This window comes from Uloborus diversus, chromosome 3 (genome assembly GCF_026930045.1).
Source record: "Uloborus diversus isolate 005 chromosome 3, Udiv.v.3.1, whole genome shotgun sequence".
Taxonomy (NCBI): domain Eukaryota; kingdom Metazoa; phylum Arthropoda; class Arachnida; order Araneae; family Uloboridae; genus Uloborus; species Uloborus diversus.
The window spans coordinates 70,988,509-71,010,852 of record NC_072733.1 but is presented as its reverse complement, the minus strand read 5'-3'; the positions used below and the strand labels follow the sequence as shown (position 1 = coordinate 71,010,852).

The 22,344-nt window shown below is 35.7% G+C and overlaps 1 protein-coding gene across 1 annotated transcript in view; it reads left to right on the top strand.

Moving 5' to 3' along the window:
- Positions 1-22,344, top strand: part of LOC129218613 (trithorax group protein osa-like) — a 137,633-nt gene that overhangs the window by 73,125 nt on the left and 42,164 nt on the right. Inside the window, exon 3 of the mRNA XM_054852933.1 lies at positions 20,757-20,873. Coding sequence (XP_054708908.1) covers positions 20,757-20,873 — 117 coding nt within the window. The remainder of the gene's footprint in view (positions 1-20,756; positions 20,874-22,344) is intronic.

The window sequence follows — 22,344 nt, the reverse complement described above, 5'->3', positions numbered from 1 at the left end:
TGTTTGAAACATGTTTTTCATCTTCTATTTAGTTTTATGTATATTTACGTCTATGTAAAATTTAAAAAATTATGACTGCTTATCTTTACCGTTTCAAGTGCAGCCGAGTTACACTTCTTGAATTCAGTGTGTGCTGGCAAAGAAAGGACTACTAATTTGAAGGCTAAATCATTTCATGTTTTTATCCGAATACTCGTTAAAGCAAGTACTCGTAAAAATCGTAAAAAATAGTTTGAAAAGAGAAATTGACTCAAAAAAAAAAAAAAAAAGAGAGAGAAAGAGCAGAGATATAATTTTTAGTGATATTCCGTGTTCAAGTGATCTAATTTATTAATCTATATTCTTTTCAATTTTTTTTTCCTTCAATGCTCAAACGGAGTCTGTATATATGCATTTTATTATTTTTTTTAAAGTAGCTAAGTAGCAACTATATTTCAAAAGTAGTTTGTAGTAGCTACATTAAAAAAACAATTGTAGTTAACTACATTTGTAATGAAGTAGTTGTAGTTTGCTACAAAAAAAATTTAGTTTTTCCAACCACAGATTGAAACACATATAGATTTAATGCAGTTATATCCATGGGCGGATCCAGGGACCATGGCCCCCTCCGAGAAAATTTCAAGAATAGTTAAAATCCCCTTTTTTTGAGCAAAAATGCAAAAAATTTCCCTTATAATATATACAAAGTCTAACAATAAGGAAAACACTGAGAGGGGGGGGGGGGGGCATGGCCACCCTGAGAAAGTTTCAAAAATACAGTTAGCTCTATGTTTAACGACTTTCAAGGGACCATAAAAAATCATCCTTAAATAGAATGCTTTGAACACTACAGTGGACATCTGGGATCGCGAAAAGCCGTCGTTAAATAGAGAAAGTCGTTAAATAGAACGTCCTTAAACAGAGAGCCAACTGTAGTTAAAAACCTTTTTTAGAGCTAAATATAAAAAAAACCTTATTATTCCTCAAAGTCTAACAAGAGTATAAAAATGCTAGGGAGCCATAAAACCCCACACTGAGGAAGTTTCAAGTATAGTTTTTTTAAACCCTCTTTCCTAATTTAAATTGAAAAAAATCTTCATTGTAATTCATGTGAAGTCTATCAAGAACAAAAACAATGCCAGAAGGAGGGCATGGCCACTCCACGAAAATTTCAAAAATATGAAGTGTATACCAAATATTTGGGTTCATTTAGCATAATGGGCTCGTCTTGTCAGAAGTGTTTACTTCCCCCGTGGGGGAAAGAAAAGGGGTTTCGTTAGTAAGTGTTTGATAAAAAGTTATACATGTAATGATTGCGCATTGTTAAAATTAGAATTAAGTTTTAACCTGGCTTTATGCAGTGCTATGTAATTCTACATTCCATTTTTAATATAGGACCCTCCAAACCACTCCTCTTCCTCTTGTAAATATTACCAAAGATCGTCTACAAACCACGTTTTAAAAAATAACTTATAAACGTTCCCAGGAAGTCCCCCCAAAGGACTTCCTGGGGAGGAGGGGGAGTCCCCCAAAGGACTTCCCCTTCCCCTTTTAGGGGGACTCCCCCCAAAAGTCCTCCACCTCTTTTTTGCCAACATCGTTCAAGATCAACCATTTTGTTTTAAGCGCTTGAGTTTCAAAATGTTTCCTGGGGAGAACTCCTCCCTCCCTAACATCATTGAAAGTCTTCAAGAATTACGTTTCTGGAGCTTCAATTTCGAAAAATTGCTGGTCCTCTAAAAGTTGCTCATGAATCGTGGATTGCGTACATTTGCAATTTGAAGAGTTCAATTTTGAAAAAAATTTGGGAGTGGACTTCAGAATCTCTCCATCCCCAAACCTTACCAGATACAGTCTAGAATCTGTTTTTAAGTCTATAAATGAATAAAGTTTACTGGGATGGGGGCCTTTTGAAATCTCTCCTACCCTTAACATCACCAAAAATCATCTAAAACGGCCTTTTTAGAGCTACAATTTTGAGGGGAGCACCCCAAACCTCTTATTTCCTACCATTAAAATGCATCATTAAGACTGCAAATTAAAAAATAATTCTTGGTGTGGGCCCTCGAATTTCTCCTCCATGTATCACCATGAAAAGATCAAAAAAAAATCCACTGGAGAAACCCCGAACCTCCCTCTTCTTAACATTATTGGAGATAATGTTTTTGTTTTTAAGGTTTCAATTTCGAAAAATCGGCAATGGTGGACCCGAACCCTTAATATTACGAAAGACAGTTGAAATGCATTTTTAAGATTACAAATCTGAAAAATTTCCTTAGATAGGTCCTCAAATCTCTCCTTCCTCTAACATCATCAAAGATCGTTTAAAATTGCATTCTTAGAGCTACTATTTTGAAAAATCGACAGGGGAGCTCCACCGAATATCTTCTCCCGGAACATTACAAAAGATCGTCTAAAATGCTTTTTTAAGATTACAAATTCGAAAATTTTCCCGAAGAGAAACCCACGGGTCCCCTTTACTTCGCAGTTAATATTATACTTACGGTTGGTTCATATCGGCTTCTTCTTAAATCAGAAGGTCTATACAGTTGCCTCAGAACACAGTACTAATAACAGCAATACCACTTTGAAGTGATGATATATGCACACATTTGTTAAGAAAAGAGGAAAATTATTGGGAAGGTTACAATCTTTATGTTAAACTTGCGTCGCCTATTGAAAATTCCTTAAAAAATGCTCTAGTTAAAGGTGGGCTACACTGATGTTTGTAAAATTCAAAAATTTTCCAGTATCTTATTTTTCCACATGGCCCCATCCGAGAATTCTGTCTGGATCCGTTCCTGGTTGTAGTCAAACCAGGGAAATCGTTAAATCGAAGTTTTACTGTATTTTACTTTGGCTCTCATTCCCCTACTACGGACAAATTCTTGGAACTGAATCAGTGGGGCATTGATCACTCAAAGAAAGTTGGAAAAGAATGACCTTATAAGTGATAACGATACTAGAGACCTGACCATATTCGATAATCAGTGACACAGAATGAATATTCAACGAGCCGGGACTTTTGAAAAGTAACCTTATATGCAGGGGGACCTTATACTGATGTCTGACAATATATTGAAGCTAAGGGAGAGGGGGGAATATATTCCGATCTGTGAAATTTAAAATTTCAAACTTTTCCTTTTTTGACCATGGAAAATGGCTTAAACTAACCATATCCCTTCATTTTTTAAATTTATATATATTTTTCTTTTTTGGCTCTGACATTGTATTGAAGTAATTTATTGTTGTCATTAATTTTTTTCTCTTAGTCATATTTTTAAGAGATATGAAACTGTCTTTCATGCTTTTTAAAACAACAACGTTGACTAAAAGCATGTTCTTACTTTAAAATTTGGGGGGAAAAGTTTGATTTTTGGGAGGGGTAACTATCCCTATTAAACTTCTTATAAAAATCTGCCACAATAATACGCCCTGCCCTCTTTTTTACAACTCTCAATCTGCCTTCCTTGCTGATTTAAAGTTTATTGTTTGATTACAAAAGCAAATACTCTTGCAAGGGATAGAAATTCAAGCAAATTTGGCTTTGAAATGTAACTCCCTTGTTTTCTTTTAAAGCAAAAATCCTAAGAGAGGTTGCTTTCCCCTTACCCCCACCCCCCACCTCAGCCGCCCTGAATATTTCATTTTCTTGAACATTTGGCTTGACAGTCTTATCACGTTGGTCACATGAGAAAAAAAATCTTTTACAGTAAATCCAAATTCATTACTATTTAATTATTACTTTTATAAACTTTTAATGTTTTCCCTTTAAATACAACAACAACAACTTTGTAATAAACCCCTGCTTTCACTTGAAAAACAAGCTTTCTCAAGAGGTAAACGCACTCTGAGAACAACTTCCTCTCAAGCCATGGACTTGGAAGTCTCTTTTGTTGAAATCACTATCAAAGACAGATCCAGCTTCTTGCTTTTGGAGCCCTGAGCAAATGGCTTGAAATATAAGTCCTCAAAACTCAGCTTTGGTCACTTGGGGGGGGGGGGTATCATAACCCTATAACCCGTTTTGGGTCCACACCTAATTAATGTAGTGTTTCCATATTCAAAGCAATAGAATTATTCCTCAGTATAATGTCATTTTTGTACCAGGGTTATTAGATTAAAAAAATTATATCCAAAAGTTGGTGCAAAAATTTGTTAGTTATTATGTTAAAATTCAAACACCTCCGTGAGGGATCCATATGGTAAGTGCCCAGGTTTTTACAAAAATTTGTTAGAAATTGCTAGAATAATGGGGTGGCAGATATAGAAAATCACTACAGTTTTAAGAAAAAATTTTTAAAATTCTCTTAATAAAATATACATAAACCAAAAATTGTTAAAACTTTAATTTGTTTTTCAAAAATACAGGTTTTTGCTATCAAGAATTAGTCAAGTTTCAAAACATTGTTTCTTATTTTTATTAAACTTCCTTTGTTTTTGAATTAAATTTCTTTATAGTTCGTTACTCTGTGTTTCTAAAACTAATAACTTTGTATTAACTTCGTTCTTATGTTTTCAGATTTTTTTATTCAAACTAAAAATCATGCAAAAATAATGCTAATTCATAATAAATATTTTAAAAGTTGTATACCTTTCACAATAATAATTAAAAAAATATCTTTGCAGTAATTAAAAAATAATAAATAAATAATTAAAAAATAACATATATATATGTGTATATATATACACTTTATAACAAAATAATCGATGCACCAAGAAGCAATCATCCGATTGTTTCGAAATTTTGTATGCATGAGTGTTTTGACCAGATATACAAATGATTAAAATTTGGTGTCTAATGAATGAATAGTTTGATCTCCAGCGCATAGAAACTGCATACAGCAGATGTATATAATGAGCAGTTCTTTAACATTTGGTAAAACTTTCGGTTTGATTGTGACTCAGATTACCTTTCAACAACTTAAAAATGTCTCTCCTCATAGTTCGTGCTCATTACGAGCAACTGTCAGAGTTTAAAAGAGGTTGTATCATTGGATTGAAAGAGGCCGGTTGGTCAAATCAGAGAATAGCTCGTCATTTGAGTCGAAGCGGTGCAACGATTCAAAGCTGCTGGCAAGGATGGGTGGAAAATGGCAGAGTTCTGCGTCAGGACAGTAGCGGTCGACCTAGGGTCACAACAGATTGTGATGATAGAGTGATTGTCCGATCAGCTGTCACAGCGCTGTCTTCATCTCTATGAACCATCAGACGTTCAACCCTAACACCAGTGTCCATTATGACCATTTACAGACGGTTGGGACTATGAAATCTATGCTTGCACCGACAGTTATGCCACCTGCCACTGACATCTACACACTGCCGAGCCAGATTACAGTGGTGCATGGCTCGATCAGGTTGGAATGGTACCGACTGGTGACGTATAGTCTTTAGCAACAAATCCCGCTTCCAACTGTGTCATGACGATCATCGAAGACATGTTTAGAGACACCCAGCACCCAGCGCAGAGGGGGGGGGGTCCTGGTTTCACTTTTGTGTGCCACACTGGCCCTCAACAAGGCATTATGGTCTAGGGTGCCATTTCCTTTGATAACTGGACCCCATTAGTCGCAATTAGAGGTACACTTACTCCACAGTGGTACATCAACGACATCCTAAGACCTGTTTTACTGCCGTACCTTTTGCAGTACCCTCGGCTGTTTTCAGCAGGACAATGCCAGATAACATATGGCACGTGTTGCTATAAACTGTGTGCAAGTTTGTCAAACTCTTTTGTGGCCTGCCAGATCTCTCTCCCATCGAGCATGTCTGATATATGACTTGATGGCGATTGCATTTAGCAAGGAATATTGATAACCTCGTTCGACAATTGGAGCGAATTTTGCCGGAAATACCGCAGGACACCCTCCGGGAGCTTTATCGGTGTTTGCCATGCCATGCTTCGGCTTGTATCCAGGCTAGAGGCGGGTCAATACCTTATTGAACTTGTTACTGTAACTCTGACATAAATTATTCAATTGTTCTGAGAATTTAATCATTTACTATTCTGTGCATTGTATTGTCTTCCTATCCAGCAACCAATTGTCGTCTCAATCGGATCACTCCTTCTTGGTGCATCGATTTTTTTTGTTGTAGAGTGTATAGTGTGTGTGTGTGTATATATATATATACATATGTTACGGTAAATGTGATAAATTGGTGATTGTATATATTTATCGGTGATTATACACAATCGCCAATAAACTTGATAAATGTGATCAATTATTCAATATTTATCACATTTACCAGTTTATTTATACAATCCCCAACTCCTAATGGGAAATGTAATAAATTTGAATAATTCTGTGAAGTAACGAGGGTTTAATTGCAAAAAAATTATTTTCAACACTAAGAACTAATTTTACCATTTAAACAAGGTTTGATATCTCAAAGCTTACAAAAATATTTCAGTCAAAAAAATTTATGAAAATTGGTTCTGCTCTACTTTACTGTAATTAAGTTTCTTAGAATGAACAAATTAGATGATATCATAAATAATCTAATCTATAGCGCCATTATGGAAGGGAATGGTGGGAGTGGTCCGCTCCAGATTACATTTTCTGCGGAAGGGGTGGGATGAAACTCAAAATAGTCAGAGAAATAAATCATAAATTGCTTAGTTTAAGGAATTTTAAAGAAAATTGATTGCAGTATTGTGGGGGCAATTAAAATGGGTTCTTAATTTTACTTGTCTTTTAATATAAATTTTCGATTTCCTCATAAATTAAAATTTATTTCTGACAATTGTATGAACTTCACGTTTGCATAAACATTTTTTTGGAGCCTTCAAGTGCGCGATGTGGGTGTACTACAAATTGTCACCCCAGATTGACATAATCACCATTAAACCAAGTAAAAGTGTTCTAATTTACTGTTTTTTTTTCTCTACAGTCGCCGACTCAATGGGAATGCAATAAATTTGGAATGATTTTTCCAAATAAGGTCTTAATTCCAAAGAAGGGAAATTTTTTCCAACTTCTCTGAAAATCCATAGTTAAGAATTAGACAAACATCGTGATGGGTGTTAAAACATACAGTAATATCTTCAAACTAAATAAATGAGTAAAAGTAAAACTTTTATATTTTATTTTCATTAGATAAGGTCTGGTGGGGTAAAGTGGTCATAAAATAATAGGTTTTCAACTTAGGTGGATAGTAAATACAATAAATTCTTTAAATACTTCAACTTTTTTTGTTGTTATTTTACATTGCATTATTAAAGAACACAATACATTGAATTTTAGGAAGAAAAATATTGGTTTTAGTAGTTTTATAGCACTTTCTTTTCCCTATGTTTTTATGACCACTTTACCCCATGGGGTGGGGGAAAGTGGTCATAGCATGGGGTAAAGTGGTCATAGTTAGAAATACGTGCAAAACCATCATAAATGACCCTAATACTTGCATATTTCGGTTGTTTTTGTGGTTACAAGTATATTCACGAGTACATGCGTGTATACAGGAATATGTACGTGTTGTGTTATACTATACACGAGTAAAAACGTTCCTATATGAGTAGATACATGTATACATCAGATACATGCATGCACGTGCCTACTCAAGTATATTCGTGTATATAAGAATGTGTATAAGCATGTATACCTAATTACCTACAGGAGTGTATACATGTCAACATGAGTACATACCTGTCACATGTATATACGTGTCACGTGTATATACGCGTATAAACGAACATTATATGCTCGTATGCACTTGTATCTCGAGAAAATATGTGCATACTTGAGTATGTACGTATATAGTAGATGTATATACGCATATATAAGTGTACATACATACATATACAGGTATACACGAGTTAATTCGTGGATACATCCAGTGCGTCTTTGGGGGTACGTGTCCACTGTTGGATATAATTTGAGGTTAATGGCCTACAGCTAAGCTGAAAATTAGGCAACTCATTTCCAACTAAAAATTTGAGGTAGTGGTCTGCCCGAAGAAAATAAAACATGAATCATTCTTTACACTGAAAAACATTTATTTGACACATATTGAAAAATGATTACAACACAATGATTTGTTCCCCGAAGAAAAATTAAAAAAAAAAGAGATCTTACAATAAGTCCATGCATGGATCAAAAGTCCTGTTGATGTTCCATGGTGACGCCTCACCGGTCGTTGGACGGCATAGCAATTTCCACAAATTGCAGGCAGGTCAGTTCGTACCGCGTGAGCAACAGTTCACCACATCAGGGAAAAGGCATACCAAGGATGGACACGATCTTCTTTCACCGGAGAACAAATGACCCACATCAGGGAAAATTATAACTTTTCACTTTGGTAGACGTCATCACAACACGCGCTTTCCAAACTTAAGACATCAGCAGTGCTTTTTCAAGAAAGACCAGACCTCACCCAAGAGGCCAGTAGCGAAAATTTATGATGACATTTGACGAACACGTTCACAAAACACAGACAACATAAGACGAGGAGACGAGTAGAAGAAAAAGTAGCGGTGCAGTAGCGAAGCGATCGAGCTACGGCCGGTCTGCGTATTTATAGCCAGATTCGGCCTTTCCCGAAACAATGTGACGTTACATGATTTGCATATTGCCAGAACACTACTCGGTAATCACACAGCTTGCAGGTTGCACAATTCTTATTTAATTTGGCATTCAGCACTTAACACCTCAACATGATTTCATCACGTCATCGACACGTGCTCTTTCGGAAGTTTACCGACATCTGCCGAATGACGGCAACCAATCATAGCGTGCCACATGTTTTTCCGAACACTTCCGATTCAAACTCGGACATTTGAGTGTCGGTGGCAGGTGGATGGGATTCCCCGCGCAAGGTTTTCTCTCGGAATGGCAAAAGGTAAGTCACAAAATGTTTTTTTTTTTTTAACAATATTGGTGAAATCCTTCAAGAACCAAAAATAAAGGCATTTAGCCCAACAAGTTCCCCCCTCTTGAAGGAATTTCATCAAAAACCACATTATATACATTAAAAACATTTAACTACATTCATATTATATTTACAAAAGATACATTTGAAAAACAGTTCAAAAATTTGATACACCCCCCTCATTTAATCCCAATTAAATATAATTTTACAAAGTTTATTTAAACAATTCTTAGATAGGGGTTTAGTGAAAATATCCGCGATGTTTACATTTGTCCTCACATATTTAATCAAAAAAATCTTTTGCTCAATTAAATTTCTTAAAAAATGGTACCTTACATCAATGTGTTTTGTACGGGAATTCTCAATGGGGGACTTAGAAAAATCAATTGTTGCAGTGTTATCACAATAAATAATTGTATCTCTAAGCTGGAGGTTTTCAATATTTAATTCACTTATTTCTGTGATTATCCTCTTCAGCCAGACCATTTCTTTTGCAGTTTCACCAAGTGAAATATATTCTGCTTCCATTGTGGATAACGCAACACATTTATGTTTAAATGTCCTCCAATTAATTGGGACCCGATCAATACACAAAATTGATCCTCCCATTGAGACCCTATCCTCCCGATTAGCGGCGTAATTGGAGTCTGAAAATCCCCGTAGATCTACACTATTGATTGAGCTTAAATTTAGTTTGTATGATATTGTATACTTTAAATACCCTAACAATCTTAATAGAAAATCCCAATGCTTTCTTCCGGGATTTGCTTGAAATTGGGAAAAAATATTCACCGCATACGAAATGTCAGGTCGGGTCTTTCCCGCTATGTATGCCATACAACCCAACAAATTTCTGTATGGGAGCTTTTCTGCTTCCCTTTTTTCTTCCTCAGTTTTCGGGCAGTCGTCTTTCGACAAAACTGTACCCTTTGAGATTGGGAGGGTTGAATTTGGCACATAGTAATCGGAGAATAACCCCAATACCTTCGAAATATAAGAGCTTTGGTGAATGAAAAGATTATTTTTATCTTCCACAAATTCAATCCCCAGGAGCTTCCTGGTTTTCCCCATTTCTTTAATATCATACATACTTTTAATTTCATTAATTACCTTTTTAATTAAATTTTCATTTTTTGCTAGAATTATTATATCATCTACATAAATGAGAAGAAAAGTATTTTTGTCTCTATGGTATACACAATTACATCCTTTTAATTTTTGAAAACCAAAACCACGAAGAACACTGTCTATTTCTAAGAACCAGTTTCTTCCGGACTGGTGTAGTCCATAGAGAGACTTCTTCAATTTACAGACAAAGTTAGGGTGGCTTTTACTGACAAAACCCTCTGGTTGTCTCATGTAGATTTGTTCCTCTAAATCAGCATACAGGTAAGCATTTTTTACGTCAATTTGTGAGTGACACCATTTTAAAAGACATATAAAAATAGAAAAGAAAACTCTTACAAGTGAAAACTCAATTACTGGACTGAAAACTTCAGAATATGACTCAATTGACTGACGGTCCCCCCTTACAACTAATCTGGCCTTGTATCTTACAATTTCACCCTTGTCATTTACCTTGAGGTCGTAGACCCACCTGTTTCCCAAAATTGGTTTCCCCTCTGGTGGGGGTACAAGGTCCCACACCTCTCTTTGGTTAATGACATCTAATTCAGACTCCATGACCAGTTTCCAGTTGTCCACCTCGGGGGTAGCCATACATTGCCTATACGAATTCGGTATAAAAATTTCTACCAAACTTGCTTCTTCACTTTCTCCCGAACTTTCACTGTCGTCACAGATTTCCCCTACTGTTGGATTTTTAGATGAAAAGTCAAAAAGTTTTGGTTTATACTCTATTTTATTTTCACTACAATATTTTAGAACCTGTTTTAATGAATTTAATCTTACTTTATTTTTACCGGCAATTGTATAATAAATATCGGTCCTGTCCCCGGTCTTTCTCTTTTTGGCTTCTCTAACGCATTTAATTTTTTCACAGGGGGTTTGCTCAACGCTCACCTGGATTTCCTGTTCAAGTTGAACTTCACTTATAGGCCTGATAAAGTTAAATTTTCTCTCATTTTTATTTTGTACTTTTAATTCCCCCCATTTTTCATTTTCATTAAACTTTACGTTAATAGTTTCTGTGACTGTTCTGGTTTCAGGATCCCAGATTCTGTACCCTTTGGTACGTAAGGCGTATCCGACCATGATCCCCTTGGTAGCCCTCATATCTAACTTTTTTAGTTTAGACTTAGGCTGACCTACATAGGCAGTACACCCAAAAATACGTAGGTGCCTCACTGAAGGTTTTCGCCCAGAAAACAGCTCAAAAGGGGTCTTGTCCATATTTCCTATTACCGTCCGATTCCTTACATAGTTGAAACAAAGAGCGGCTTCAGCCCAAAACTCATCCCCCAATCCAGAATCCTTGAGCATAGACCTCACACCATTCATTATGGTTAAATTATATCTTTCTACTACCCCGTTCATTTGCGGGGTGTAGGAATTGGTCCGCTCTATCTTTATTCCCTGATTGGTGAGATAGTTTTCAAAATCTTTGTTAACAAATTCTGTTCCATTATCGGAACGGATAGCCAAAATTTTTGAGTTCAGGAATCTTTCAGTCCTTTTTTGAAAATTTACAAAAACATTAAATGCCTCATTTTTTGTTCTTAAAAAGAAAACATATGACTTTCTTGAGAAATCATCTATGATTATAAAAATATATTTCTTTCCCCCCAAGGACTCGGTCTGAAGGGGTCCCATCAGGTCCATGTAGAGCAATTGAAGTGCAGAATTAGTACGCCTTTCTGGCATAGATTTAAACGAGCACTTCCTCATTTTTCCTAATTGACAAGGGTCACAATTGGGTTTTTGCCCCTTCTTAATCTCCAGTCCTTGGACTGCACCAAGTTTACTCGTTTTGGTGATACTTTCCATATTTATATGGCAAAATCTCCTATGCCATTTTTCCATATCAACACTGACCATATTGGCCCCTTCAGACGGGTCCTTGGTCTTAAAAACTTTGGTATAATTAACATTTTCACAATCAATATAGAAATTTGGTTTAACGTGATAAAGTTTATTTATTAAATTTGCTGTAAATAGTTTAACATTTTCTTGATTAAAAACACAGATCTTTCCGGGCAACCATTTGAGCTTATAGCCCTGTCTGTCTATACAAGAACCAGAAATTAGGTTGCGTCGCAGTGTTGGAGCATAGAAAAGGTTATTCAGGGTGATGGTAACTAATTTTCCATCTGATTCAATTTTAAAAATCACTTTCCCAATGCCCTCTACTTGGCTCTTCACATTTCCTACAGCTACCTCCATTTGTGTGTTTTGTACAGGCTCTAGCTCGGCAAATAATGATCTATCTCGACAAAAATGAGATGTGCTGCCGCTATCCAATAGCCATGTATCCTCACATTTTGGGTAGGTAGTGTTTGCAGAAATTTCGTTTTCATTTACTGAACAAAACATTCCTGCCTGAGGGTCTTCTTTGGTTTTGAATTTAAAATTCTTATCCTGTTTTACTTTATTACGGCTCCAACACTTCGACGCAATATGCCCTTTCTTTTTGCAAATGTAACAAACTTTATTTTTAGCAAGAAATTTACCCCTACCGTTTGCCATTCCGGAGTTTCCGGGTTTTGAAAACATTGCCGAATTTTCTATATTAGGCTCTTCGGCCAAATACCTAATCCTACCTTCCTCAGCCAGTAGTTCATCTTTTACTTTCGAGAAAGTAAATCTCTCTCCTTCCCATCTGTAGATGGCTTGAACAATACTGCTGAAATTATGAGGTAAATGCCGTATCAATTGAAAAGTTCTGAGTTTTTCTTCCATAATATATCCATTTTCGACTAATTGGTTAAAAATTCCCCCCAACCTTGCAGCGAATAATCCCACCGTTTCACCTTCTTGCATTTTGCAAGAGAAGTAGGATTCCCATAGTGCGGCTACTCTGGCCAAAGATGGGGGTTCAAAATTTGCCTTAAGGGCTTTCCAGGCTTCACTAGGATCTTCCAAATTATCAATTAACCTTTTTATGTCTTTTTCCAAGTTTAAATAGATGATGGCTAAAGCTTGGCCACATCTTTTTCTGTCAGCACTAGTTAACTCCCCTTCTGGTTTCTTTTGGGTAATCTCCCATAAATCCCTTTCTATGAGCACCATTTTTATATCTTTGGACCAGGTAGCCCAATTATGGGAGCCCAACTTCTCAACGTTTCTATAATCTTTCTCCATAATTAAAAAATGATTCAATTTTCTCCAGGCAGGTCAACCACACGACTCTGCTACCACCTGTTGGATATAATTTGAGGTTAATGGCCTACAGCTAAGCTGAAAATTAGGCAACTCATTTCCAACTAAAAATTTGAGGTAGTGGTCTGCCCGAAGAAAATAAAACATGAATCATTCTTTACACTGAAAAACATTTATTTGACACATATTGAAAAATGATTACAACACAATGATTTGTTCCCCGAAGAAAAATTTAAAAAAAAGAGATCTTACAATAAGTCCATGCATGGATCAAAAGTCCTGTTGATGTTCCATGGTGACGCCTCACCGGTCGTTGGACGGCATAGCAATTTCCACAAATTGCAGGCAGGTCAGTTCGTACCGCGTGAGCAACAGTTCACCACATCAGGGAAAAGGCATACCAAGGATGGACACGATCTTCTTTCACCGGAGAACAAATGACCCACATCAGGGAAAATTATAACTTTTCACTTTGGTAGACGTCATCACAACACGCGCTTTCCAAACTTAAGACATCAGCAGTGCTTTTTCAAGAAAGACCAGACCTCACCCAAGAGGCCAGTAGCGAAAATTTATGATGACATTTGACGAACACGTTCACAAAACACAGACAACATAAGACGAGGAGACGAGTAGAAGAAAAAGTAGCGGTGCAGTAGCGAAGCGATCGAGCTACGGCCGGTCTGCGTATTTATAGCCAGATTCGGCCTTTCCCGAAACAATGACGTTACATGATTTGCATATTGCCAGAACACTACTCGGTAATCACACAGCTTGCAGGTTGCACAATTCTTATTTAATTTGGCATTCAGCACTTAACACCTCAACATGATTTCATCACGTCATCGACACGTGCTCTTTCGGAAGTTTACCGACATCTGCCGAATGACGGCAACCAATCATAGCGTGCCACATGTTTTTCCGAACACTTCCGATTCAAACTCGGACATTTGAGTGTCGGTGGCAGGTGGATGGGATTCCCCGCGCAAGGTTTTCTCTCGGAATGGCAAAAGGTAAGTCACAAAATGTTTTTTTTTTTAAAACAATATTGGTGAAATCCTTCAAGAACCAAAAATAAAGGCATTTAGCCCAACATCTACTCACGTATATATAATATGGAAGCACGAGTATATACGCATGAATATGTGTAAACACGATTATATACCTGTATAGACGTATATACGTACATTTACGTTATACACCAGTGCATGTTTGTATACACGAGATGTATGTATACATACGCATGTATGTATACATACATGCACTGGTGTATACACGAGAATATACGCTTATATACTTATTGGCCTACAGAGTGAATCTAAGCTCCTGGGCAAAAATCAAATCGGTGTGAGAATGGAGGATAAGAAGCAAAGAATCATAAGGAAGTTATAATCACTGACGCGCTACATGCACACAAAGCCAGAAACTGATGGATGCAAAACAGGGCACAAATTTGTTGCACAAAGATGATTCTATCTAGAGCAGTTGTTAAAAGTTACGGCCTGTAGTATCTCTAATAAACGCATCGCAACAAAGGTGCAGCGGCTGATGAAAGTTTTTCAAAAGTCTCGTTATTGCAACAGAGAGTGATAAGTGAATGCGACGCATGTATTACAGCTGCAGGCCGCAAATTTCATCAAACGCTTTAAAACTTTTCTAAGACCTAAAATGCTGTGTAAAATTGTCTTTGTGTAATAAATTTGTGACCTTTTTTGCATCCATCAGTTTCTGGCTTTGCGTGCATGTAGTGCGTCAGCATTGTGTTTGTGACCATATGTTCCTTATGTGATCCTTGCTTCTTATCCTCCCCTCTAACACCTTTTAATAATTTGCTTAAGAGTTTAAACTCACCCGATATACTTGTATTTCTTATGCTTGTATGTAAGTGTCTACTCGAGTACGTACGCATATATACGTGTCTACCTGAGTATATAAGTGTTCGTATATACACGAGTATAAGCGAGCATATACGTGTATAGTAGAATGTATAGCTGTATGGATAAAATATACTTGCAGATACCCATCTACGTATTTATTGGTGCATTTATGTCAATACGTCTATGTACGTGCCTACACGAGTATATATGCGTATATATACGTATGTACTCGTATATTTAACCTGTTTCCTGCAAAAACAATACATATTAAATAAAATTAATATTTAATTTGTATCTGCCATATACTTGAAGATTCAATGACATTAGAAGAACAATATTCGTTAAGCCTAAGATTATGACCACTTTACCCCATCTTAAATTGTTCTAAAAAATTATCTAACATAGATTCAGTTAACTGCTAATGAGTAAGAGTTCTTGAGACATGTAGGAAGCTTCCTGTGCAGTCAATCTGTTCATAATTCTAAACAACAAAATTTCCCAGGGAAGTTAAAAGAGGTGTTTAGATTTTTAAAATTTTCATATTCACGCAAAATAATTTTTTTTTACCAAATAAAATTTTGCCAGTTGTAAAATTTTATATTCAAAATGTAGTTTCCAACTGCACTACTCGAAAATAAAATTTTCACATTCTTTCAAACATTTTTTTCCAAGCTATTGCCATTTATTTCACGTATGACCACTTTACCCCCATTGACCACTTTCCCCCACTAGACCCTATTTTTTAAAACATACAAGTGTTAGCACCAAAGGTATGGTTCAACTCATCAATTGAATGCAAAGCTTGGGTATTAAGCAGTAAGTTACTACCCTTAAACCAGGACTACGGCAGAACAGTGGCGGTTCCTGGCAATGGGTTTGAGAAGGGATCTTTTATAGAAATAATGTTGATCCAGGGGGGGGGGGATAGCAGTGGTAGCCAAGTTTTGAAAATAAGTAAGAGTGCTCAAACTCGGATAATAAAAAGAGGGAGTGGCGTAGCCAAGGTCGCGGGTCACTCGTGAAATGTTCGTCATTGATTTAGTAACATTTATTAATAAGGAAGCTATGTTTAGTAACTTTTTTTTGACATTTCATTTTAAAAATTGCATTTTTTTAATTCTTTTTCTTTTAAATTTTTAACTTGAATAACTAGGCATAGCTACTCCCCCCCACTACTGTTTTAACCTCTAACTACATTTTCAAATCCTCAATATCAAAAAACTTCTAGGCACAGTAATACCAAACCCTAACCTTCTTTCAAGTGTCATTAAAGATTGCCTGAAATGCATTTTTAGAACCTCGGTTTCAATAAATTTCCAAAAGTCTTGAACCTCGATTCCAAAACATCACTACTAACCATAGCCCAAAATTGCATCATCTTAATAATCTTAATTTTGAAAAAATGTCCTCGAAATAACTCAATTGGGAAAACAACTCAATGACAATAGGTCTTCGATTATTTTTTAAAAAATTAAGAAAAAAGAGAATCTTTCATTTTATTTTACCCCCATTTTTTATCTGAATACTTGCAGTGGGGGGGGGGGGGAGGGGAGCTGAAGCACTGCAGCGTCCTCAAAGTCGGTGTTCCTGGGGGGGAGATAGTATATGAAATTACTGTATATCCTTTTTTCTGTGGCCATCTCTTTCATCCTGATCAAATTTGTTGACTTTGAAAACATTTTAATCTTTGAATAAATAACAATTATAACTTATGATTTTATAAATATGTGAAACATTTGTTTTAAAATTTGTTAAATGTACATCTCCTGTACAGTATTTGCAATAAATTTCGGTAATCCAGCAAAGAAAGTGTCCCTGAAAAAATTTCATAACTTTGTCAAAAACTGCTGTTTTAGGCAATTGGAGAGGATAGTAAAAGGTTGGAGCTGGGGTTTTCTCTGGAAGTTTTTCAAAAGTGAAGTCCATTATAGGCTTTTTGTTTTGGTGACGTTATGGAGACATGCTCCTCCTAGAAATTTAAAGTTTTAAAAACATAATTTTTGGCTATGTTCGGTGATGTTAGTTAGTGAGTATGGTCAAAGGTTCTTTCTTTTCAAAATTTTTGACATTTAAATCTTAAAAACTTTATTTTAGACTATGTTGACAAAAACAAAAAGTGTAAAAGGTTCCCGCTCAGAATTTTTCGAAGTGAAATTTTAAGTTATCTTTAGGAAGGAAGGCCTCTCACAGAGAGTTCTAAAAACAAAAACTTAACTGGTAACTTAAAGGCATGTGGAACATACAAGGACTATCTCTGCTTCTTTGGAAAATTTCAGCATTGAAGTTTGAAAAACACAATTGAGGCAGTAAGAAGCAAAGGGATTTGACAAAATTAAAAATTTGGAGGTAAGCAGTACACAAATGGTAAGTGAACCTCTCCTTTGTCTTGGGGCAAGAGGTAGTACTTGTAGTTCTGGTAGGTGCTGCTATACAGCATGATTCAGAAATTTTTTTCAGTGTAAGCCTACCTAGGACCTTATCTTTAAACACGTTTTACTCAAAACTTGAAAATGTACACTTACATCCCTTTGCTTCTCACTGCATCAATTGTATGCTATCATGTAGGGTGATTTGATAACCCTTACTTCAGTAAATATGTAGTCAAGTGCCCCTCCTCCGAAAATTCTTCAAAGTCGACGTCTTAGAAATGTGACTTTAGGTTTTATTTGGCAACAATCGAGGGTTCAGGGTTTCTTTACAAGATCTGTTTTGACAATGTGTGAAGTCAATTCTATGGTGTGAAGTCATTTCTGTCTTTGGGAAAGGAAAGTTTTGGGACCTTCCCCTGAAAATTTTTGAAACAGAAGTTTAAAAAATTTATTTTTTGGTCATCTCTGGAGACTTTAGAGTTGGTAGAGATCTCCATTGGGAGAGTTTTCAAAACTGAAATCTTTAAAAAAGGTTAAAAATGAATTTCAGGCTATCTGTGTTGACATTAGAAGGGTTAGGATTCGGAAACAGTCACCAAAAGATTTTTGACATTGAAACATTGAAATTTAAAAATGGAGTTTTGGATTACATGTTGAGATGTTAAGAAAGGTTTAGGAGTACATTCTCTGGTTCAAAAAATTTCAAAATTGAAACCAAAAAAAATGTGTTTTTTGACTGACGACGTTAGAGGAAGGAAAAGGGTTCAGGGGTCTAACCAAAAATATAAAAAAGGCTCTAAAAATACTATTCTGTGTAATTGTTGGTGAAATTGGGGGAAGGGGTGTGGGATTCTGGAGTTCTCTCTTGCAAAAATATATGCAAGCGATCTTGGCTAAGTTGAGACAAGGAAAGTGAATCCCTCCCACAATCTTTTTGACATTGTTGCTCCACTAACGTCATTTTATGGTGTGTTTAACCGCTTAGAGAGCAGGGGCAGAAAAACTGCTCTCCTCAGGATTTTTTTAGAAATTTTTGCCCTAAAAATGTATTTTTAAGGTTATTCTTGGTGATCTTAGGCAAAGACATGGGGAACAGGGCTCTCCCCTGGAAATTTTCAACAATGAGAGGACACAAAGCAGTTTTGAACTTTCTTTGGTCTCCTAAGGAGATCACGGAACCATACTTGTGCTCTCGATACACTTGAATTAGCCACTGGTGCCCTGACTCACTCCGCTCTAGATCCACCAGCGGCTAAGATTTCGGTTATTTCAGAATATTTTAGCCTAAAGACTTCCTTGACAGTGGTAATTCAAGTTTCTGGTAGTTTGCTGAACCATCTTTTGTAGAAAGTGGTTGAAATATACAATCAGTTACACAGCCATCTGAGTTGGAATCCTCAGAATCACTTGATGGTTTTGGGAGGGGAACATTCCCCCAGCTTCCCCCTCTTTGAATCTGTCCCTGACGCATAACTACATGCAATATACTAACAGCTTGATTATGCTATTCAAAGACTTCAGTTTTGTCCTTGTTATGAACTGATCTGTCTGGAATCAACAAAAATTGAGCTGGAGGCAGATTTCATCTCATTGAAGCTGATGTGCCACCAAACTGGTAGATAAAATAAATTTAGTACATCAGCAAGAGTTCCCATAAGTGGTACGCTTTGTCTTCAATTGAGTAGTTGAACATATTTCGTCCATTTTTACTTCCTTTTACAAAAAAGGAAGTATTGTATTCGCGAAAAAAATTTCACCCAAAAATCGGCCTTAATTTCCATTTTGCTCACCCCCAAATGAATGTTGAGTTTTTTTCAACCCGACCGCACGTGGATATGTGCCTAGGAACGTACAGACACCTGAAATATCCATTTTGACGATCCCCGAGTTAATTACAACGAGTTTTCTCATGACGTATGTATGTGCATATGTGTGTATGTATGTCGCATAACTCAAGAACGGAATGTCCTAGGAAAGTTGAAATTTGGTACGTAGACTCCTAGTGGGGGTCTATTTGTGCACCTTCCTTTTTGGTTGTATTTGTATGCTCCAAAAGGGGTCTTTTGCCCCTTTTTGGGGGGAAATCATTGTTAATTTTGATTTAAACTCAAGTGGTGTTATAATTTGGCGGACACTTAGCGATATATCGCCAGTCTTTTGGTCGCCAAGTTTTGTCGCCAACTTGGCGACAAATTTGGCGATTTGAAAAAAAAAAATTTTTAATCTGGTTTCTATTTGGCCATTGTTGGTGATATTTAAAGAGTAAACTATTGATGAGTCATGTGATGCACACATCAGCTCGTTTCATTTTTACTCTTGTGCGGACTTTTTGTGCAGTTTTTAGCATTTGGTAAATCAGGGCCCAACACATTTTGATTTGACTACTGGTTATTGGTACCTTAAAAAAACCAGCTAGAAGTACCTGGAACAAAATGTGCCCACTCTGCCAATTCCCAATTTTTTTTTGAGAATTGCCGTTTTCACAATAATACAAAACATTTTTCTATGCATGGATGGTACTGAGTTAGTATTCCATGCTGTGACATTTTTAAATATTGAGAACATCATTTGAAAATACTGGTTAATAAAACCTTTTGCAATGACACTGTTAAAAATAGGTAATGAATTAAAAAAATGCTTAAAGTGACTAATTAGAATCTGTTGTGGGTCTGATGAGTCTAAATAGTTTTTCAAAATATGGGAAAGATAGGATAGTTCCCATACATAGACAACCAATAATTGCCATGGGACATAGGATTTCATTTGATTCTTTGGAGGCAGAAATGAAAAAAAAAGCAACTGAAAAGTGTTATATCCTGTTTATTATTTATAGAAAACTCAAACCTAGTCTAAAGGAGGTGGCCAAGTTTCTTTCTGAAAGTGAAATGCAATCGTTTGTTCCATCAGTGACTTAGCCAGAAAACAATTTTGAAGGACATTTAATTGTAGTCCTTTCCTATAATCAAAAAAGGAACATTTCTGAATCCCCATATTTTCCCTTGGATGTGCTCCTGTTTTCCATAGTAATTATTGCTCGTTCAGACAAGTACTATGACTCAGCATGTTTTGTAAGAACAATTTCAACTCGCCCTGTGTAACAAGTAAGGCAATCATGGCCAGTGTTAATAAGGTAACAGTTTTTCGGACTTTTAGATCTTGTTTCATCCAGAATGTTTCTAGCTAAACTACAATCAGAAGCATTTTGAATAGACCATGGCCTTTAAGTCGGGGAAAATAGTCAAAATGTTCTATGTATGTTTTCAAATTAATCATCTTTCTAAATCCTTGTTCATGTTTGAATATTATTAATGAAGAAATCTATAACTTGTTGAAAGAGAATGGTTATGTCTAGAAGTATTTTAATTCAATTTGACGTTTGTTTTAGGATATAATCATCAATTACAACCTGCTATGTGGAGTGGAAGCAAAGTGTGCCAGAATAATGCTGGGCAGAGCACAAACATGGATCCCTACACACAGCAAATGAATCATTATTACCAAAGTACGTATTTTATGTGTTTAAAAATATTTGGTTATTTCTTTAGATATCAACCACTTCCATTTATATATTTGTTCCTTGTAACCATGAAACATGTGTATGAAATTTTGGCCAAATTTGTGCTTCATTACTTTGTTTTGCATTTTTTTTACTTTTCATGCACTAAGGAATCTAGTAATTCTAACAGGATCTAATGTTTACCCCCCATCCCTCTTTCTTTTTTTTGGCTAAATTTCTTTTTTTTTTTGGTGATATATATTTTATTCACAAGAAGCTTGCCTGTTCTTATTACGTAACTATGAGTCTGCAATTAATTTTTTTGTGTGAAAGAGAGGGGGAGGGGAGTGCTTTGAAATATTGGTGTACAGTGAACTCTGGATAACTCAAAGTCCCAAGGGACTGGCTAAACCATTTGAGTTATTGGTAGTTCGAGTTATGGGAAGTTTCCACAACAGTCTCAAGGGTTTGGGAGCCGATGAAAACTTCGAGATAAAGGAATAATTGAGTAATGAGCTTCGAGTTATCAAGTTCCAACTGTCTGTTATCAACTATTCTAGGTGTCCAAAAACTAGTCTTTCTAATGAATTTTTTGTTTTATCCCTTAATAAAATATGGCATTTGATAATTTTGATTGCAAATATGATATTAAAGTTCGGAATTTTGTACTTATATTAATTTTAAAGGCGATGGCATTCTTCACTTAATTTTGCTCATTAAAACCTCCCTTCAAAACCTGTTTTGTTATCCATATTTCAAAGCTCATTCTCTTTTGATAGATAAAAAAATTTCTTGAAATAGTCAATGTTATTGTTCAAGTACATTAAAATAAGGATTGATCGTAAATATGCTTCAGAAAGATTTTCTCAAATTACGCGTAAAAGTTTTTTCAAGAATTTAAAGATAGTGTATGATATTACTGTTGTTAATGTTGCAAAAGCAAAATCATTCATATTTCAACTTTAATTGACAAAAATGCAATTAACTTAATGATTGATACATGTATCAATTACCTCTTGTTTGTTTTCTGACTGCTTAAATTTTCTAGCACTTAAATATTTTATTTACAATTCAAATATTTTTGTGTTACATCATGTAATCAAATGATGGCTCAGTGCAGTACAAAAATTTAAGCACAAGCTAAAAGTTTTAATAAAATTAAATGTATACACTAGAATGCTTAGAACTTTTTTTTCTGTATCTTAAGAATTAAGTGTGTTAATTCATGTTTAGAATTCAGAAACAATTAACTGAAAGGCTGACAAGAAGTTTTTAGAAAAATCAAAATTTGTTGTTGCAAAATTTTATGCGCAAAAAGAAAATATTTACATAAAATATTTACATTTCACAAAATACTAAAGTCTTTTAGAAGTCCAGGGGTTTCATTGCATCTACTGAGATTTAATGCATGGTTTCTCGTTGATAATGTGTGATAATTGATGGTTTTGGAAGAGAGTCAGTATATGGTTTAGTCGTT